At 48.9% G+C, this 19,960-nt stretch overlaps 1 protein-coding gene and 1 long non-coding RNA gene across 2 annotated transcripts; one reads left to right on the top strand and one right to left on the bottom strand.

The window, feature by feature from the left end:
• Nucleotides 1-949: 949 nt before the first annotated feature.
• On the top strand, nucleotides 950-7,300 carry WFDC2 (WAP four-disulfide core domain 2). The gene is made up of 4 exons (XM_004469848.3): nucleotides 950-1,104; nucleotides 1,651-1,815; nucleotides 4,860-5,012; nucleotides 7,137-7,300. The coding sequence occupies exons 1-3, from the start codon at nucleotides 1,017-1,019 to the stop codon at nucleotides 5,009-5,011; spliced, it is 405 nt and encodes a 134-aa protein (XP_004469905.3). The 5' UTR covers nucleotides 950-1,016; the 3' UTR covers nucleotide 5,012; nucleotides 7,137-7,300.
• A 6,582-nt stretch (nucleotides 7,301-13,882) lies between these two features.
• Nucleotides 13,883-18,150, bottom strand: LOC131275790 (uncharacterized). Its single transcript, XR_009183246.1, has 3 exons — nucleotides 17,931-18,150; nucleotides 17,427-17,540; nucleotides 13,883-14,024 (listed from the first exon to the last, which is right to left on the bottom strand). It is a non-coding gene; the product is annotated as an uncharacterized lncRNA (long non-coding RNA).
• Nucleotides 18,151-19,960: the final 1,810 nt, after the last annotated feature.

The following is a 19,960-nucleotide window of genomic DNA, read 5'->3' on the forward strand; positions in this document are numbered from 1 at the left end:
CCTTTAAGGTCCCTCAGCTGGGAAGTGGTGGAGGTGGGGGTCAAACCCAGGCACTGTCACCCCACGGCCAGTGCTGGTGGGCTCCTTTGGATTCCTTTCTCTACATCAAGTGTCCTGTCCTATACATGTCACTTTGTGACATTCACACCTAGTGAACGTTCACTGTAACAGAATGGGAAAAAAAGAGACCTTGGAGGGAAGGAGACCCAGGTCCAAACCCTTGTCTCTACAGCTTTGAGACCTCTGACAAGCTCTGAACTCCCCATTATCATTTACAGCTGGTGACACTGTCTCCTCAGAGGTTTGCTGCTAAGATTCCATGAGGCGCACAGCGCCTGGCCCTCAGGCCTGACAGCGCCTTGGTGTGGAAAAGAGGAAGACAGGAGCACACACCCAGAGTGGCCGCAGACTAACAGGATTTCACCTTCCTGGGTCTCAGTTTCTTCAGTCAAATGGGTTCACTTATTAATAACATTTGCTATTTCTGGCCCTACAATGTGCCCTGTATCACCACATTAGGTGCCCATCACGGATCCCTAAGAGAGTTGGCACTCCCACCTGGCTGACCCCAAGTCCATCTTAATCCCCAGTCTCTGTTGCCTCCCCGTGGGCCCTGCCTTTCCCCTTGCCCCTTTCCTCCTCCACCCCGGGGCATTACCGGAAGACCCCAGAGGCTTGGAGCAGGAACTCAAGAGTCCCGACCTGAGCCGGGTCTCCGGCCGCCCGGCCCTCAGACTCAGGAGGGAGGAGGGAGCCGGCAAGGGTCCGGCTGCAGCTGGCCGAGCTGCACCTGATCTCGAAGCTGCTTAGGTTCCTGGTTCCCACCGGGGCCAAGAGTGACATCTGATCCCGGGGGATTGTGAAATGGCCTGAGGTGGCAGCCTGCCCGCAGCGCCGGCGGAGACCTCTAGCGACACGGGCTGGGTCCCGCCTCCACCCCACGCCCCCTGCGCGCGGGGTTAAAGCCCCCAGGCGGGGCGGCGTCGCACACCTGCACCCCGCCCCGGCGCAGCACCATGCCTCCCTGCCGCCTGGGCCCGCTGGCCGCAGCCCTGCTCCTCGGCCTGCTGCCGCTCCGCCTCCCCGCCGTCGGGAACCACACGAGTGAGTGGGGCGGGGAGGGGCTTGGTGCCCAGAGGGGCCGAGCCAGGAGCTGCAGGACACAGCTGGCCCCAGGCGTAGGCTGTCCTGGTGCTGGAGGGGAGGGGATTCCTGGGGCAGAAGTGGGGGGATCCGTGAAGGCTGACATTTGGGGCATCCCATGGGCTCTAAAGGTGGAGGCCCTTGGAGTTTGGGGTGCGTGCGCCAATGTGCCGGAGTTGGGGAGCCCACTGAGGGCTGAAACAAGTCGCGGGGGGGGGGGGGGCCTGGACTGAGGGGAGAGACTCTTGCTGGAGCTTAGACCTCGGGAGCTCCTAGACGCTCAGCCAGGCAGGAGTCCCCGGCGGGCTGAGGTTTGAGGGTCTTGAGGCCAGGGGTTAGGGAACCCCTGCATTTCCAGGGGTCGGGGCTCTGCCTGGAGGTGAGACCCTCTGGAAGCTTGAATTCGAGGATTCCTTGGAGCCTGAGATCTGGGGCCTTGGAGCCCGAGGTGGGCATCTCTGGGACTGGGACTCGGTTCCACTGACGCTTCCCTGCTCCCCTGCCTAGCCCCTCCCACAACCCCCGTCCCCGCGCTGGAGGTGAAGGGCGGCCTGTGCCCCAATCCAAAGGGGGAGCAGAACTGCACAGATGATTGCTACTCGGATAGCGACTGCGAGGACAACCTCAAGTGCTGCTGGGCGGGCTGCGCCACCAGATGCCTCATGCCGGATGGTAACTGCAGGGCGACCCGCGCGGGGGGGACGGGGCGGGGCTGGGGTGGGCTGGCAGGAGGCGGGAGCGCCCGCGCTCGGGGAAGAGAGCTTCCCCGGGGCCTAGGGACCCCTGGGAAAGTGAGGTGGAAGGAAGCAGATATCCCCACCCCCAGTCCCACATGATCCGGGGGAGACAACAGCGTCTTTGAAGCGGAGGGGGCGGAAGGCCCCCCCACCCGGAGCTCGGTTCTATTCTCTGGTGCATGACGAGCTTCCGGGCACGCACAGCTGGGACATTGTTCCCGGGAGGCTGGGGAACTCGGAGCCACAATTTCCTCCTGGGGCCTGCTGGAGCCTGCGGGGAAGCCCGGGCTGGCGTCAGAGCTGAGTGCCCAAAGCCTTTTCCCTTTCGGAACCCCTCCCCTGGGGCTTCCCCCACCTCTGGGGGAAGGGCCTTGGAGCACCTGGCCTGGCAGGATTTCTCTGTCCAGGTGGAAAGGGACTCGGAAGGATTAAGGAGGTCGACCAGCTCATCTTAAAGATGTAGCAGTGAGTGCCTGAGAGGAAGAGTCCAAGGTCACACCGCCACCCCCCAGCTCGGCCTCTGTCCTGTTGACTGGGTTCAACTTTTGCATCTTCGCTTTACTGCTGGGGTGGTTTGAAGCAAGTCAGGTCTCCCAGAGCACCCCATTCTCCTTTCCTCATCTTTAAGATCCCCCTACCCGCACCCCGCAAAGCTTGGGTGAGACAAGTAATGTGTGCCCTGGAAGGGTTCTTGCTGGAGGGCCACCCTCCCCACGAGGCTCTGGGGACTCCAGTCTGAGCAGGGAGTGGCCTCCGACAGCTTAGTATCCAAGTTTCTCATTTTACAGAGTGGGAAACTGAGGAGTAGAGGCAGGAGAGACCTGGAAGGTATCAAGATATTGGAATTACTTGCCTCTACAGAGAATATAGCTCCTGTATCTTTTCCTCTCTGCTATTTCCCCAAGGTGCCAGGAGGGCTGGAGAGGGTTCGTGATTCAGAGATCCCAGGCGGTTCTGAGCAGGGAGTTGGAAGGAGGACTGGGCCATCAATCTGGAAGCCCCTAATCTGGACCAGAGAGAGACGAGGGAGACAAAGCAAAAGGCGGGCAGACACAAGGGAGAGGAGGCAGAAGAAGGGGGTGACTCTTAAAGCTTCACCTTGTCTCAGATGGACACATGAGGCAGGAAGAGAGGCAAGGTGAGAAGAGCCTGAGTCAGGGAGGGAGGCTGGAGGTTTGAATCCTCGTTCTGCCATTTCCTTGCTGTGTGATACTAGATGAGCCACTTTACCTCTCTGAACCTCTGCTTTCTCATCTGTGAAATGGGAATCACAATCCCAAACTTGACAGAACTGGCATGAGGGCTAAATGGAATAATACAGGTGAAGTATATAATTAAAGAGTAGATGCTGTATACACAGCAGCTGGTTTTGTCAGTAAACCCTATTCCCTTTGTCCCAGGACAGCCCAGTACTGGGAGCTCCTGCTCTTTTCAAGGGAGTGAATTTCTTTTGTGTCTAGAAATCCGGACTCTGTCAGTAACTCTTGCCCCCTGGAGATATTCACCCAGTCACGGTGACTGCATTTTAGTACATTTGGCTGGAGCTGCCCCTGGGGCTTCTGGGAATGCAGCTCCTTCTGTCCACGGAAGTGAAACCTGGTGTGTGTGTGTGCGCGCGTGTGCATGTGCACACGCCTGTGCCTCCCATGGTGGCTGATGGAGGAATGGGGTCAGATCTGTTGGGGCCGCGTGTTGGGATGATTGCTGGAAGCCTGGGGCTTGGTTTTGCTTCTCACCTACAGTGTGGTCTTGGGCAGTCTTGTGACTGCTCTGTGCCTGGTTTTCCTCGTCTGTGACATGAACAGGTTTAAAAGTACCCTCTACAAAGGAGATACTTGATGAAAGAATTAGAGAGATAATGAATGTACATAAAGGACTTAAATGGCACATCACTGTTAGCTCTGTGTGTGTGTGTTAGTGAAAGACTGTGGTTTGTCGGTGTGTGGATGAGGGAGTGTATTCAGAGGCCTTGGTGCTGTGTGTTTGTTCCTGTGGGTGTATGGGAGTGAGTGGACTTTGAGTGTGTAGCCCTTCACATGTGCACTTTCCTTTATAGTTTACAAAGCAGCATAGTACATAATGGTTGGGGTACAGACTCTGGAGCCAGATTTCCTGGGGTTCATATCCTGCCTTTACCCTGCATGATCATAGGCAAGTTACTTATCCTCTCTGTGCCTCAGTTTCCTCATCTGTAACATGAGGAAATAATAGTAACCCCCACCCCTTTTAGGATTATTGTGAGGGTTAGATGGGTTACTAGGGAAACAGACTTGGCCCAGTGGTTAGGGCATCCGTCTACCACATGGGAGGTCCGCGGTTCAAACCCCGGGCCTCCTTGACCCGTGTGGAGCTGGCCATGCGCAGTGCTGATGTGCGCAAGGAGTGCCGGGCCACGCAGGAGTGTTCCTCACGTAGGGGAGCCCCATGCGCAAGGAGTGCACCCGTAAGGAGAGCCGCCCAGCACGAAAGAAAGAGCAGCCTGCCCAGGAATGGCACCGCCCACACTTCCCGTGCCGCTGATGACAACAGAAGCGGACAAAGAAACAAGACGCAGCAAATAGACAGAGAGAACAGACAACCGGGGGGAGAGGGGGAATTAAATAATAAATAAATCTTTAAAAAAAAAAAAAAAGATGGGTTACTATATGTATATAAAGAATACGTGGTATATAGTAGGAGCTAATTAAATGTTAGCTGTTATAATTTCTTATTATTATTATTACAATGTAGCTTGATAATATCACAGCAACCCCCTGATGTGGGTGGCACTGATCCCCTACAATATTTAAAGACATTGGGGCTTGGAAAGATTTCTTGCCCAAGCCTACTAAGTTAGAAATAGGCAGAGCTGGGACTCAGACTGACTGCAGAGCTGTCTGGAGTAGGTGCTCTTCCTGCGCTCCACTGTTGGTGAAACCAGGGTGGGGGCCGTGGCGAGTCATGCTCTGGCAACCTCCTGCTCCTCCTTTTTCTACCCAGAAAAGGTGGGTTCCTGCCCTGAGATAAACCCTGGCATCCCCATGCTCGGCCTCTGCTATGATGAGTGCCAGACGGACAGCGAGTGCTGGGGCCAAACGAAGTGCTGCCGCAACGGCTGTGGGAAAGTGTCCTGCGTCACACCTGTCTTCTGAGGTAGGTGGGTGGGGGAAGGAGGCACGTGGCTGCCAGATGTGGAGAAGCAAGGCCTGGGCCAGCATATTGCTGCTCACTTATTTGCCCATTTACTTAATTTTTTCTCTTGTTCATTGAACAAGCCTCTGTCCTGTGCCTTGCACTGCTCCAGGGGATGCTCCATGAGTGAACAAATTAGACAAAGACTTTTGTCTGGTGGGATTTATATTTTAGTGGGAGGAGGCAGACAATGAATAAAATGAACAAGTAAATTCTGTATCTGTTAGAGGGAGGTAATAGCCATGGAGAAAAGCTAAGCAAAGAAGGGGCGTTGGGCATCCCGGGCGTGGGGGGGTGGGGATGGGCAGAGAGCAGTGCTGTGAGTTTTAACAAGGTCAGAGAAAGGGACCCTGGAACAAAGCCTTGAAAGAGGTGAGTGGGGGTACCTGGGGAGAGTGTTACAGGCAGAGGGAGCAGCAGGTGCACAAGGCCCCACACAGGACTAGGCTAGACACATTTCAGAAAAAGCTGGATCACCAGTGTGGCTGGAGCCTAGGGAGCGAGGGGAGAGTAAGGGGACAGGAACAGAGAGGCAAGGAGGTGCTCGGGTCACGTGGAGTCTTGATTCAGAGGTGCTGAGCTGTCGATGGCCATGCTCAGCCTCCATTTAAAAGGACGTGCTCTGGCTGCTGGGCAAGGAATAGACTGTAGCGGGGAAGAGGCAGAAGCAGGGAGACCAGGTAGGAGGCTCCTGCAAGAGGCCAGGTGAGAGATGACGAATGGGGATGGAAGTGGGGGAGATTAGTGGTTGGGTTTGGAATATATGGGAAGGTAGATAGGGCCATCTTTGCCGATGGAATGGGCTGAGAGAGAACGAGGTTTGCTCCTTTGTTTGTGTGCCAGGCACCTCAGGAGCTGGAGGAGAACAGCTGTGTCCTGGGAGCGGGGACAGTGGCTGGAGGGCTGGGGAGATTGGAAGTTCTTTGCATGGGCAATGGGAGGCAGGAAAGCTGTAGACCTTTATTTTCACCAATGAGCTTGGCTAATCAGGGCAAACATGGTAGGGGTCGGTGAACTTGTTCACTTAACCAAATGTGGCCTGAACGCTTATCCAGGGCCTTTGTGACTCTGGGCCCTGAAAGGAAAAGGTAGTGGAGCCTCCCTTCCCCCATATAATTAAAAATTAAGCGATAGTAAGTTGTAAAGTAAGTATAAGGAAGTAAAGAGAATTTTAAAGAACAATCCTCAGAGTGCAGGCTTAGTCTGCCCTTTGGGTGATCCGGTTGTGGCCCGGCTCTGTGCCAGGTGCTGGGATAGGAGCTTGCAGGCTGGTGGCCGAGGGCGACAGTGGGCGTATGTATAGACAGACATCCTCAGCTTTGGTCATCAGTGCTCCCTGGAGGGAAGCGCCAAGTATTGCGGGAGCACCAAGGAGGGAAGCCTCACCCAGGCGGGGGTGGGGAGTGCTTGGGGGAGCGGTGAGTAAAAGGTAGGTAGCCTGGAGAAGTGGGGAGGGGGCTGCAGGAGGAGGGAATGGAACGTGCAGGAACCTGGAAGTGCCCTTTCCTGGACATCCCACTGGGACTTGTGCTACCTTTGATATGATCTCAGAAAGGAATGTGGAGGCTCCAGTACAGCACAGGTGAGACAACCGAAGCTCAGAGGGAGGGAGGGACGGGCCCAGGGCCTCAGCTCTCCCTGATTGCCTCTGGCCTCTGCAAGCAGCAACAGTGTGGGTGGGCTTTGCACTCAGGAAAACCCACGCTCACATTTCAACTCTGACCTTTAACTAGCCTTTTTGCCCCTCTGAACTGCAGTCGCTTTGCTTGCAAAATGGGGATAAATACTATCTATTTGAACAGCTAATCCTGGCTTAACTAAGGGATGAAGGGCTCTTCCTGGTGGCAGAGGGAATCTTAGGGATTCGTGGTGAGTTGGGGCCATGATATACCCAGGTATGGCCTGGGCATGGTCTGAGGCAGAAGAGGGGAGGCTAAAGCGGGCAGGTCAGCGCAGCCAGAAGCCGGGCCCGGCCTGAGGAGGTGAGGCTTTGCTGTGCGGATGGCAGTCCAGCACTGGAGTTGCAATACTCCTGCTATTATTACGGATATTGCTGTTGACATTGTTATGGTTTTCTTCCTCCAGCTCTACGCGACCAGACTGAGGAGCAGGGCAGGGCAGTTTCTGCCTTACCCAGAACCCGGCCGCAGCCCTGCCGCCTTCCTCTCTCTCTCTGGTCTCTGCGCTCCCCCTGGGGTTGACCACCGCGGCTTCCTTTCCTAACCAATAAAGCAACCACTTCTAGCACAGATGGGGCTGTGTCCTCTGTTCTTGTCACATTGTCCCTGACTCTCTGGCCCTGGTTTAAGGTAGGTGGGTGGGTGGGGAGTGACCTGATCATCCAGGCACCAAGTCCAGGGCGGGAGCGGCTCTGAAGCACTTCAGGACTCATGTCTCCATGTTTTCACTTTCCTGGGTGAACCTTGGCACCAGCCCTGTGAGGTGGGTCATTCTTCTCCCAGGGAGATGGATGAGAAAACTGAGGCTCAGAGAAGGGAACGGGGCACTTCCAATGTCATTCGGAGTCACTATGGGAGGGGGTGATAATAGTAGCTGTTTCCAATGTGCCGGGCCCTGGGCCCGGAGAGTTCTTATGGGATACCATGGGTCTTAGTTTATCAAAGGGTGGCAAAGTACCAGGAATGGGTCAGTTTTTATAACGGAAATTTTATTTAAGGTAGAAGCTTGAAGTTCTGAAGCTGTGACATGTCCAAATCAAGGAACCATCGGAGATGCTTTCTAAGGGTGCTGGCATGTGGTGAAGCAAGATGGCTGCTGATCTCTGCCGAGGCCCCTTGTTTGCCTTCCAGATCCCACCGTCTTCTGGAGTTCAGCTGTGGGCACCGGGTGTAGGGCTTGTCTCTTTCTCTCAGTCTTGGCTGCTCCACTTTCTTCCTGAGTTCAGCTGTGAGGTATTCAGCTTAGGGCTCGTCCCTTCAGCCTTGAGCTGCTCTGTGGGCCCAGCCTCTTTGGAAGCTTTGTGCCCAGCCCCTCGGGCCTCTGTCCATGCTCCACTGGCTCCAGACTCAGGGCCCTCTCTCAGCCTCTTGGGGCTTCTGTTTGCCTTTAGTCCTCTCTCTCATGTGGCAGGCTCAATATGGCGGCTTCCTTTCTTTCTGCATGTCTGTCTCTCTCCGTCTTTGTATCAGACCCAACCAGAGGGTGGAGGCCCACGTTGGCTCACGTCTCACTGATGTAGTCCAGGCAAAAGCCTAAATCCATCTTATCAGGAAATCTAATCAAAGGACCCTCGACCAAATTTAATGCGAACCATACCCACAGGAATAGATTAGTTTAAGAACACAGTCTTTCTCTTTTGGGGATTTATAAAAGACCTTCAAACTGTCATACTGTGGGTCCTCAAACCACTCCCTGAGTGAAAAAAGGTGAAAAAGCCAGAGTTCTTTTTATATTTTATAAATCAAACTTTTATTTTACATTCAAAATATATTCACATTCAAATTCTAAAATATAAAGAATATACTTTATATTTTATACTTGACTCTCCACCTCCACCTTTGATCCCCAGTCACCTGGTTGTTCTCTGTGGAGGCAACTGATGTTACCAGTTTCAGGTGTATCCTTTCAGAGACATCTCCACCGCTCTCTCTATCCCCTCCTCTCACTAGCCTCCTTCTCCCCTATTTTCTCTCTTTCTCTCTCTATCCTTTCTGTCTTTCTCTCTCTCTGTCCCCACTTTCTATCTCCTCTTTCAATCCCCCTCTCTATTACCCTCTTCCCTTTTTCTCTCTTCATCCCCTTTTATACCTCTCTCTATTTATTTCCTCTCTCTGTTCCCTCTCTCTTTATCCTTTGCCTCTCTCTCTGTGTGTCTCCCTTCTCTCTGTAGCCCTCTCTCTAAATACACCTCTTCTATATCCTGCCTTTCTCCTCCCCTCTCTCTCTGTACCTCCTTCTTTGCCCCCCCTCTCTTTTTCTCTATTTCTCTATCCCCCTTTCTCACTACCTCCTCTCTGTCTATATCTCCCCCACTCTTTCTTTCTCCTTATCTTCTCTACCCCCTCTCTCCTTCTCCCTCTCCCTTTCCTATTGTACCCATTCCTTATCTCTCTTTCTCTCCCTTTTATCTCTATCCCTCTCCCTATCCTTCTCTATTATCTATCTCCATCTATTTAGGGAGATGTAAATATAAAATTCTTATCTATTCCCCCTTTCTACATGAATGGTAGCATATTAAACACACTGTCTTATACCTTGCCCTTTTCACTTACACCTTGGAGATCACTCTATTTTAAAGCATAAAGAATTTCATTCTTTCTTATGGCTATATAGTAGCCCACTGTTTGTAGTTATCAATATTTATTTCCCCACACTCTACTGATGATTTTTTAGGTTGTTTTCAATCCTTCAAGAGCGTAGATTTGAACCTGCATTATTCAACATCAGAACCCATGCTTGTTCCACTACAATGATTTCTCCCTCTAATCTCTCAGTTGTGGATTTAGCCATTGGGGCAGAGGGAGGAGAGAGATGAAGGAAGCGATGGCAGTGACTCAGACCTCCCAGAACAGCCTTGTTCTGAGTATAGCGAGAAGCTCTATAGAACCACAGCTTCCCTCCAAGCTTGAGAGGGTTACGTCAGACCAAAAAATGCCTCGATATGTCCAGCTTGCCAAGTAAATGAGCCTTTATTAGGGACTCACATGGGGTCCTTGTCCTCGGTGGTGGGAGAAGAGACCAAGTCTTGTTCTGCTCAGAGGCTACCATGTCCTGCCCTGGCCAGAAAATGAACAATAGGCTCCATAAGCAGTGGGACTGCAGAGTCTTGTAATGGAGTTTGAGACAGTTTTGAGCTCCATCATCCGTACTCACAGTAAAAGGGGAGGGGTCTTTTGTAGTACACGTCTATGTGCAGATGGGAAGGCACATGAGGCATGACTTTTACAGAATGCTTCTTTGATTACCTTCAAAGAAGCAGATGTTCACATTGTTTACACAAGGAGGGAAAAGTCATATAATTAGAGTTTTACTGACTTTAGGATTTACCCATTCTCAGGGCCTTGTGTCCTGAGGTATGTCATGTGACTAATTGAATCTAGCTGGCAGTTTAATTTAAGGAAGAGCAGTAAGAGTTGGGGAATACTAAGTTACCTATGCCATGATACCCCCGCTCCACAGCTCTTAACAATCTTTCCACCATCTCTTCTGCATGGATCCCTGAGTGTGTGTGTGTGGGTAAATCTTAGAGCTGGTGATAATGGGATAAGAGACCGCAGCTCTAATAAAAACAGCAGCAGGTGAACAAATGATGAGTACTCTGAGGATTCTGAAAAGTAAAATGTAGTTCCAATGCAAGAGCTAGCTAATAAGCCAGAAGGAAAAGGAGTCCATAGACCTAGATGTCCAATATGGTGGATAGAGTTTTGTAGGTGATTTAAAGTGTCATTACATTAGCAGGTTCACCAGGTATGTAAGCACAACACATGGTACCAATCATCACACAGGTGCTCCTTGTGTGGCAGTGAGACGATCTAAAGCCATTTGATTTTGTAAGACCACTTTTCTCATTCGGGCTGTTTCTTCATTTAAGAGGCTGATGCCACGTTTAGTGTCTCTAAGGGCTCAGACAGTCAAATTTGCTAAGGCTGTAACTTGTGTTGATGTATCTAAAGCTCCAGCTCTGGGAAGGAAAATGCTGAGGGGCCATTACCACCAGGAAAGGCAGCATTTTAGTCTAAAACTAAAACTATCTTGTAAAACGGGAATTCTGTGGAATACTGGGTAAAGTTTTATGAATGTGTCCTAATAAGAATGGATAACCTAAACGACATATCCCTGTCCAATTATAAGGAAGATGTGGCCATAAGTGGGTCCCACATAACCAACCTGCTCCCGGTGGAGGTATGTAAGCTCCATGGTGAATCGACGCATTTTGCTGTTCAGTTCATTCAGTGTCTTGGGCGGTGGCAACTCGATTTCACATTTGCGATGGCAACCATCCCATGTGGCAGTGGGCTTCTAGGTTGGAGGTGTTGGTCCGTTCAATATGAAAGCAGGTTCAGGAGTGTAAAAGGCCATATTCAGCCACCATCCAAGTGAGGCTGTCCCAAAATGATAAGAGAGATGGACAGGTCTTACTGATATGTTCCCTGACAACAGAAGAGACATCATGAACAAGGGCAGAATAATTAGAAGGATCAATAGATTTCCAGAGTTGCCATGTAGAAACGTGGCTCTTATGTGCAGTCTTTAGCCAATTATTCCAATTTGTCAAAGATAAGGGAAAAATATTCCAGGGGAGACTGGAGCTATTGGATGCTGGCACGTATGCACACCTAACAGTCTGATTGATTGTGTATTTTTGCCAAGGTGGTGGCCCAGTCAAGGAAGGCATTAGATGACATCAAGTAAAATAATGCTGCAACTTTCTCCCATAGGCCCTAGGACATTTGCTGAGGGTTGGGAGATCTGGGATTACAATATCACACATGTTGACCCTCCACAGGAGCAGACCGTAATGCCAGTTGTGTTTCTTGAGGTTCTGATCACAACACTCTGGAAATTATTGCCCCTGTTGGTATGTCTTTTGTGTAGTTGACATATTGCAGTCCTCAAGAGAACAGGAAGGTTGAATCCATTGTCCCACTGTCCTGTTGCCTATCACTCTCCATCACCATGAAAGAGAGCCAGTCTGGTGGTAATATCCACTGTAGAGCTAAAGAGACTGAGCCATTGCTGGGTGATGAAGACACAGGAAATCTTCAGCAGCAGTGTTTCCATCCACTTTGGGAGCATGGCCAGGTGATGTAGCAGATACCTTTATTGTTTTAGGGGCTGTATTAACTGGCCATGCCAATAATTCAAATGGAGATATACCATGTGCAGTAGTTGGAGCCTGGTCCAAATATGCACAAGATTCAGTTGGCACTGAGGTCCAACCCCAAAATGTGTATTTTTTTAGTGAGTTGCCTTATTGTTTTAGCAAGCCATTTCCCCCCTCTATTAGTTCTGCCCTTGTGGGGTTATAAGGTTGGTGAAAACGCCAATCAATATCTTCTTCGTTAGCTCATTGTTGTATATCATGCCCAGTAAAATGTGTTCCTTGGTCATTCTCTATGCAATGGGGTATGCCATACAGCCTACTAAGCCATTTTATCCCTTTGATGTTATTTTGTTGGGTAGCTTGTTTTACCAGAAAGGCTTGTAGAAGGTCCATGTTAGGTATCCAAATGGGTTAACACATAGCGTTTACTGGCACTGGTGGACAACGGCCCTATATAATCTATTTGCCGAGCCTATAAGCGAATGTTGGCTCTGTGTACCTGCTCACTGCTGTAAGGCACTGTAGCAGTTTGGTTTTATTTATGAATTCCAAAAAAAAAAAAAAAGATATCTGATCATGTTTGTAAACTGGTCTGTTCTTCTGGGCATGATATCCTTTGATTTAAATTCAAAGACTTTATGTTTATTTGATTAAATCAAGATTACGGTTTTGATTTGACCACGTCATTAGGGCATGCAGGGTTGAATCCATGCTGCCTTGGTGGGCTGAAAAAACAGACTCTTACACAGAGAAGTGTACACAGAAGATACACAGAAAAAAATACGGGAGAGGAGAGAACTTGGTTTTGATGCTGGAGCCCCGGGAAGAGATGAACCATTTGACTGATAGTTTACAGCTGACCTTGTGAAGAGAAGGGAACAGCTGAGATGGCCAGAAAATAAATGAGTCCTCCAGCCTATAGCTGAGAGCAGAAGAAGCTGGGCTCCCGGAGCCCTAAGAGGAAGAGGAAGGTGAACCCTCACAGAGGTTGCCTGCCATCTTGCTTCACCACGTGGCAACAGACTTTGGGTGAAGAAGTAACCTTGAGTTTGACTCTTTAGGGCCTTGTAACTGTAAGCTGCTACCCTGAATAAATACTTTTTATAAAAACCAACAGATTTCTGGTACTTTGTATCAGCACCCCTTTTGGCTGACTAATACAAGCCCCATTCATGGCTGAAGCTGGGAACAGGGCTCACAATCTTGTATAGTATGAACCAGGTCAGAATATTTGATTGGAATACCTAGTGCATTAGCCACGTGCCACTCTCTTTTGTGTAGCCGTGGGGCTGCTTCTTCAGCAGGTGTAGGAGGGCCCCCAACTGAAAGTCTCAGCTTCCTTAAATGAACCTTCATTGTGTCCCTTGGTGGAAGTGTTCCCTCTTTGACTTCTTCTACACTAAATACTGGCCCTGAGATGCACAAGTGGGAACCATACATTTAAGAGGGTCATTGTATCAGTTAGTGCTCACCACAGTAATGCTGCATAACAAGCCATCTCAAATCTCTGAGGCTTCCCACATTACTGTCTTTGTGCAGAGGTCTGGAGTTGAGTGTTAGGAGGATTTTAGGGAAGCAGATGTGGGTCAAATGACAGAGCTTCTGCCTACCTAATGGGAGGACCTCGGTTCAATCTCTGGGACCTCCTGGTGAAAAAGAAGAAGAGAAAGTATGCTCTCATGGCAAGCCAGTGCCTGCATGAGTGCCTGCGTGGTGAGCCAGTACCTGTGTGGTGAGCTAGTGCCCTGGTCAAGTGAATCACAAGGCAAGATGATGAAGCATCAAAAGAGAGACAAGGGGAGAGTCAAGGTGAAGTGCAGCAGAAACCAGGAACTGAGGTGGTGCAATTGACAGGGAACCTCTCTCCCCATCAGAGGTCTCTAGGATAGAATCCCAGTGAATTCTAGAGGAGAGAAAATGAGAAGAGAAGACAACAGAGAGAGCAAAATCAGCAGGGTGGGAGGAGGGGAAGGCGGGGAAACAAATTTTTTTAAAAAAGAGGATTTTAATGTTAAAAAGAAAAAAAACTAGCAACTCAGTGGCTTAAAGAAACAACCTTTATTCCCACTCAGGGTCAGCTGGGTTCAGCCGATCTAGGCTGAGCTCTGTTGGTCCTTCTTGGAACAGCAGGCAATCTGAGGCATGTTCCCATAGTGAGAGCACATTCCAAATCTCTGCTTTCATCATATCTGTGAACACATTGTTGGCCAAAATAAGTCACATGCTAATTCCAAAGTCAAGGAGCGGAGAAGTATTCTGCCTTAAGTAGGACAAACTGCAAAGTTCCTTGAGTGTGGGCAGAAGGAGGAGGCCAACTACATAATCATTATGGTTAATAAAGAGATACCCTCAGGTTGCCATACCCCGTATACTCTGCCTATGGGAGAAAAAGTACCATGTGTTGGTTGCTGGTTTAGAGCATGTTCAACACCCTGCAAGATAGCCCCTTGATCACTTTAGTTCCAACCTGGGACACTAACCCTATCAGACTGTCTCACCCTTCCATAAATCCAGTGGCTTCTGGGTAGTAGAGAATGTGGTAAGACTGGTGAAACCCAGACTTAACAGTCCCTTGCTTGTTTTTTCCACTGTTACACTCTTCCTTTGGAAACCTGCAAGGGTAACCCTCTCTCACCGTATTCAAGCCTCTTCTCAAGGAGACCTGCTCTGACCACCCTTATTAAAACTGCAGCACCTGCCCTTCTACTCCCCCTAACCCTACTCTACTTTTTTCCACAGCATCTTTCACCTTCTATCAATCTATCTAATAATTTTTGCTTATTATTTATTGTCCCCATCCTGAATGCAAGTTCTCTGAGGGAAAGGATCTTTGCTTTGTTTATTTCTAGGCTCTGCACACAGTAGGCACTCATATGTGTTCAATGAAGAAATAAATGAATGAATGGAAAGGAGATCTTTGCTAGAAGCAATATCATATGGGATATTAAGGAATTCTGCAGCTACATGGATATTGGTGCTGGTAGAGTATGCCAGGCAAGGAAATAAAATCTGAATCCAGGATGCTTACTCCAGTGAGGGCAAATCACTTCCTTCTCCATGCAGGGGTCCAATGTCCCTGTCACTAGGTAGCTGGTTCATTTCCTCCAGGTAATGGCATTGTATCAGGGCTCAGGTTGGCCACCAGGGCTGGCAAGTTCTCTGCTGGCATAGTTCTGAGCGGTGGTAGCCAGATCAACAGTGTTGAAGCAGAGATCCATGTTATTGGCCCCGGGATTAATCTCCACCACTGCCTCTGTGGTTGCTTTGTTCACGAGCCCACTGAGGCAGAGTGGTGGGGGCTGACTGCGATCTACCGGTAGGGTGCCAGCTAGGGCTCTTAGCCAGTTGTGCCTGTTCTCTTGGAGCCTGAAGCTTTGTGTCCCAGCTGGGGGTGGGGAAGTCAATCTTCCCTTCCCAATGGATGAGGGACTCCCAAGGGATTGCAACCTCTGTGCTGAGACATGCTTGCTACCTGGATCAGGGGCGGGTGTGAGGTTAGTCTCTGCGGCTGCCTGCTGAATGCGCTGTGGAACTGCTGGCCCAGGACAGGGACGGCAGCTGTTATGCCCTTCCCCAAAATGCCATGAGGCGTGCATACCTAACTCCGATCCTGCCTGCGTCCACCGCCAGGCCCCACCAGGAGTAGAGGGAAGAATATGGGGTTTCCCCTCCAATGTGACCTGGTTGCCACCCAGCCATAGTGCAGCAGAGGCCAGGATGGGGAGGCTGGGTAGGGCCAGGGTGCTAGGGGGTGGGCAGTGGGCTGCTGAGAACCCATCCTGGGGAGGTGGGGAGGCAGTGTGATGGCAATGCACTTGAGCCAAGGCTCCAACCCCGATGAACATGTCCTATTGTCCCATTGGTCTTCACTTATAAAACACAAATTCAAAGGCAAAATTATTAAGAACTTCAAGGCAGTGACCCCAGAGCATTAAACCCCAAGTGCAGGGTCCTTCTGAGTGCCATGTGCTGGCACAGGCGGCACACCCATGAAGCCTGCCTGCAGACTTTATTTGGATGTTTCAAGAATGTCCTTGATAGCAAAAGAAAATCCTGGATCCCGCATTGCATTCAGTCGTCACAGATCTTTAATCTCCTTTTTAAAAACTGAAGTTTGTCATTCATACATAAACATCCATAAGCTATAAGTGTATAGTAAAAGTTGTGAACTTATAAAACAAACATGCATGTCATCATACAGGGCTCCCATACATCACCCTATCACCAACACCTTCCATTGTTGTGAAAAATTGTTATAAGCTATGAAAGCGCATCGACAAAACATTACTGCTAACTATAGCCAATATCTTAGATTTGGTGCATTTTTTCACCCAACACAGTCCGTTATTGACACCTGGTATTAGTATTATATATTTGTTATAGTTCATCAGAGAATGTTCTCGTATTTGTTCGATTAACCACAGCCTGTCTCCCACCACAGGATTCATTGTGTTATATATAATAGTTCCTCTTTAATTTCCTTTAATCTACGAAGTCCCTTAGTCTTTTCTGTGTTCCTGACATTTGCATTCTAGATTACAGGTCAGCTGTTTTACAGAATGTTCCTCAGTTGGGCTTGTCAGATATTTCCTCATGATTACATTCATGTTATTCTTTTTTTTTGGCAGGAGTACTGCATAAAAGATGTTGTGTTCTTCACTGTGTGTCATGTCAGAAGGCACATGAGGTTGGTTTGCTTCATTATCAGTGATGTTAACTTTGATTGCTTGACTGAGGTGCTGTTTGTTAAGTTTCTCCACTCTAAAGTTCCTATTTTTCCTTTTGTAACAAATAAGTATCCATGTGGAACATAGCTTGAGATTATGTAACTATTCTAATACTTTTCAAAAATTTACCCACTGGTTTTTTTTTAAAGATTTATTTTATTTATTTCCCCCACTCCCTGTTGTTTGTGCTCGCTGTCTGCTTTCTCTGTCTGTGTCTATTCATTGCGTACTCTCTGTGTCTGCTTGTCTTCTTTTTAGGAAGCACCGGCAACCGAACCCAGGACCTCCTATGTGGGAAGGAGGTGCCCAATCGCTTGAGACACATCTGCTCCCTGCTTGTTTTGTCTGTTGTTGTGTTTCCTCCTTTGTCTCCTCGTTGTGTCATCTCACAATGTCATATTGTTTGCATGAGCTCACTGTGCCAACCTGTTGTGTCAGCTTTCTATCTTGCTCGTTTTCTTTAGGAGACACTGGGAACTGAACCTGGGCCTCCCATGTGGTAGGCAGGTGCCCAACTGCTCGAGCCACATTTGCTTCCCTACTCACTAGTTTTTGCACCACCGATATTCTGGCCTGAATCAGTGATTACTTAACAGTTGCTAAATAATGATTTTTCTATTTCCATCCCTGATCCTTCTCTACCTTTATGTAACCTTTTTTGTCTTCCTGGCTCTAGCTACAGCATGAGGGTTGGATCTGGTGTTCTATCTACTTTTCTGAGCCTGGGGCATCGTGGGCATAGGAGGATAAACTCTTTTGGAGGTTTTGGGCTCTGACTCTTTCCTCTGAGTTTCGGTTAAATGCCTGGTGTCAGAGTTTACGCCAACCAGTTAGGGAAGTATCTTATTTCCAAGAAGGAGTTACCTTTAGGCTCTAGGTTAATCCACCTGTTCTGAGTAGAGCTTTGAGCGCTGCTGTCCACTGAAGCGAGCCGGACTCATCCCATTCACCATCTCTCCACAGGACCAGTTTCCTCACCTTTGTGTCAGAAAAAAACACAAACGTACCTTTGTACATTGGGTCCTTTAGTCATAGTTCAAGGATGGAAGAGGAGGTTTCTTTATCTTGGTATTAATTTTTTTTATCTTTAGTATTGGTTAAGTTTAGGTTATTGCTTGAGACAATGAGTTCCTAGTAAGTACATTTTGAGTTCCCTCTCCACTTTTCTCCCAGTTCAGAAAGATAAAATGATGGCCCCTGGTGGCTTCAGTCATTTGTATTGAGGTCCCTCAGCAGTGGGTAGAGGCCTTTGTTCTGGAGGGTTCTTTCATGGCCTTTTCCAGGGCTGCCTCCTCACAGCTCTGGGTTTGATAAATTTCTCCCATTTGGGAACTGTGAGTGAGAATTCCCAGGTGTGAGGTGCCTCACCTTTCTCAGCACTGTCTCTGTGTTGGTGCAGGGTCAGGATTCTCCAGATTTGTACCTTTTCTTCCAAAGGTGCACTGTTTCTCCTGCGTTAGTCTGGGTCTCTGAGGAGCAAATGCCATGAGGGGGTCAGATGTGCCAGAGATCTGCTGGGGAAATGTCTGCGAAGGATAAAGGGGAGGGGGCCAAGGGGTGGGCACAGACTTCAGGCCACCCCAGAGCTGACACCTGTGAAAGGAGGGAGGGAGGGGTTTGGGCAGGAAGAGTCCCAGATGGCAGCGTGGTTCTGAGAAGGTGTGACCGGTCTGATGGGGAGTCCCAAGCCACAGTTGCTCACTAGAGGAGTCCCATATTCTCCAGGAATGGGTCAGCCACGGTATCTCTGCCATTCTCAATTGTTGGTTCAAAGCAGCCTGCGGAAGCATGGACTTGGTGCGAACAAAATTGTGGCAGTTTTGCTTCCCGCAAGACCTAAGCTGCCTCACTCTCTCTCCCTCCTTCTCTCCTTTCCTTCCTTCTTTCTCTCCTCCCTCCCTCCTTCCTTACTTCCATAATTCAGAGATCATGAGTATCATAGACTGACTCATAGTTTAAAACTTGAACTCTGAAAAATAAATCCTAAGTCTCTCCTTTCCTCCACAGTATACTTTCCACAAAGCTAAGCAACAAATGCTTGCTGAGTACTTGCTCTGTGTTCAGCATTTTGCTTGGTTTGGTGAGGGAAGAACTGTATAAGGCAAGAACATACAAGCGTTCAAGAACATACTAGCTATACAACATGGAAAAGGTAGAAACAGCCAAGCCCAGAATATCTCTGTCTGATTCACTTGGAGAGGTCCAGGGAGCCTATGGGTTGGAGAGGTAAGTGAGCATGAGGTCGGTCATTGCAGAGCTGGATTTTACTGAGAGCAGCCTGATTACGAGCATGGGACAGGTAAGCGGACTTGGCCCAGTGGTTAGGGCGTCCGTCTACCACATGGGAGGTCCGTGGTTCAAACCCCGGGCCTCCTTGACCTGTGTGGAGCTGGCCCACCTGCAGTGCTGATGCACGTAAGTAGTGCCCTGCCACGCAGGGGTGTCCCCCGCGTAGGGGAGCCCCACGTGCAAGGAGTGCGCCCCATAAGGAGAGCTGCCCAGCACGAAAGAAAGTGCAGCCTGCCCAGGAATGGCACCGCCCACACAGAGAATTGACGCAGCAAGATGATGCAACAAAAAGAGACACAGATTCCTGTGCCGTTGACAACAGAAGCCGACAACACGCAGCAAAATGGACACAGAGAACAGACAACTAGAGAAATAAAGAAAAAGAAAAAAAAAAAAGAGCATGGAACCTTGGGTCAGACTTGGACTCAAACGTCAGCTTCATTTCTTGCCAATTTGTTATTTTGGAAGGTAATTTATCTTCCTGACCTTTAACTTTCTTATTTGTAAAATACAGATCTTAATAGAAACTTCCTCTAGAACTGTTGGGAATATTAAATAAGATAATGTCTATAGAGCACTTAGCTTGGTTCCTGACATATCATAAGTGCTTCCTAAGTGGTAGTTGTTAACATTTTAACGGAAGGTGATGTGTATCAAAAGCCTTAAAAATGCATGTCCTCTTTGACCCAGAAATTCCACTTCTTAGACTCTATCCTAAGTAACAACAGAAATGCCCATGGTGATTTATTATCCTCATGACATTATTTATTATTTTGAGAAACCATAAAAAACCTTAATATTTAACATAGAAGTTTGCTTAAATAAATTATGCTCTAGCCATGCAAAGAAAGTATTATTGATTTTAGCAATTATGTCGCAGAATATTTAATGATATAGGAAAATGTTCACCCGATGTTGTTAACTGGTAAAAACAGGTTATAAATCTTCATTGATGTATGCTTCTAAATTGTTCTCTAACTACCCTATGGATTCAATTTGTTTTTCCCAGAAAGTTTTTAAGGGCCTTGAAGAACTTGCACTGGCCAAAGGGGCATTTGGAAGATTTTCCTCCAGCATGTGTAGATTGAGAAATTTAATGAGACCTCCAT

The sequence above is a fragment of the Dasypus novemcinctus genome, chromosome 24 (assembly GCF_030445035.2).
Source record: "Dasypus novemcinctus isolate mDasNov1 chromosome 24, mDasNov1.1.hap2, whole genome shotgun sequence".
Classification (NCBI taxonomy): domain Eukaryota; kingdom Metazoa; phylum Chordata; class Mammalia; order Cingulata; family Dasypodidae; genus Dasypus; species Dasypus novemcinctus.

Coding starts and splice junctions, on each gene's coding strand:
- WFDC2 (XM_004469848.3), top strand. CDS start 1,017: ATGCCTCCCTGCCGCCTGGGCCCGCTGGCCGCAGCCCTGCTCCTCGGC. Junction 1,105..1,650: donor CGCCGTCGGGAACCACACGA/GTGAGTGGGGCG, acceptor TCCCCTGCCTAG/CCCCTCCCACAACCCCCGTC. Junction 1,816..4,859: donor CAGATGCCTCATGCCGGATG/GTAACTGCAGGG, acceptor TTTTCTACCCAG/AAAAGGTGGGTTCCTGCCCT.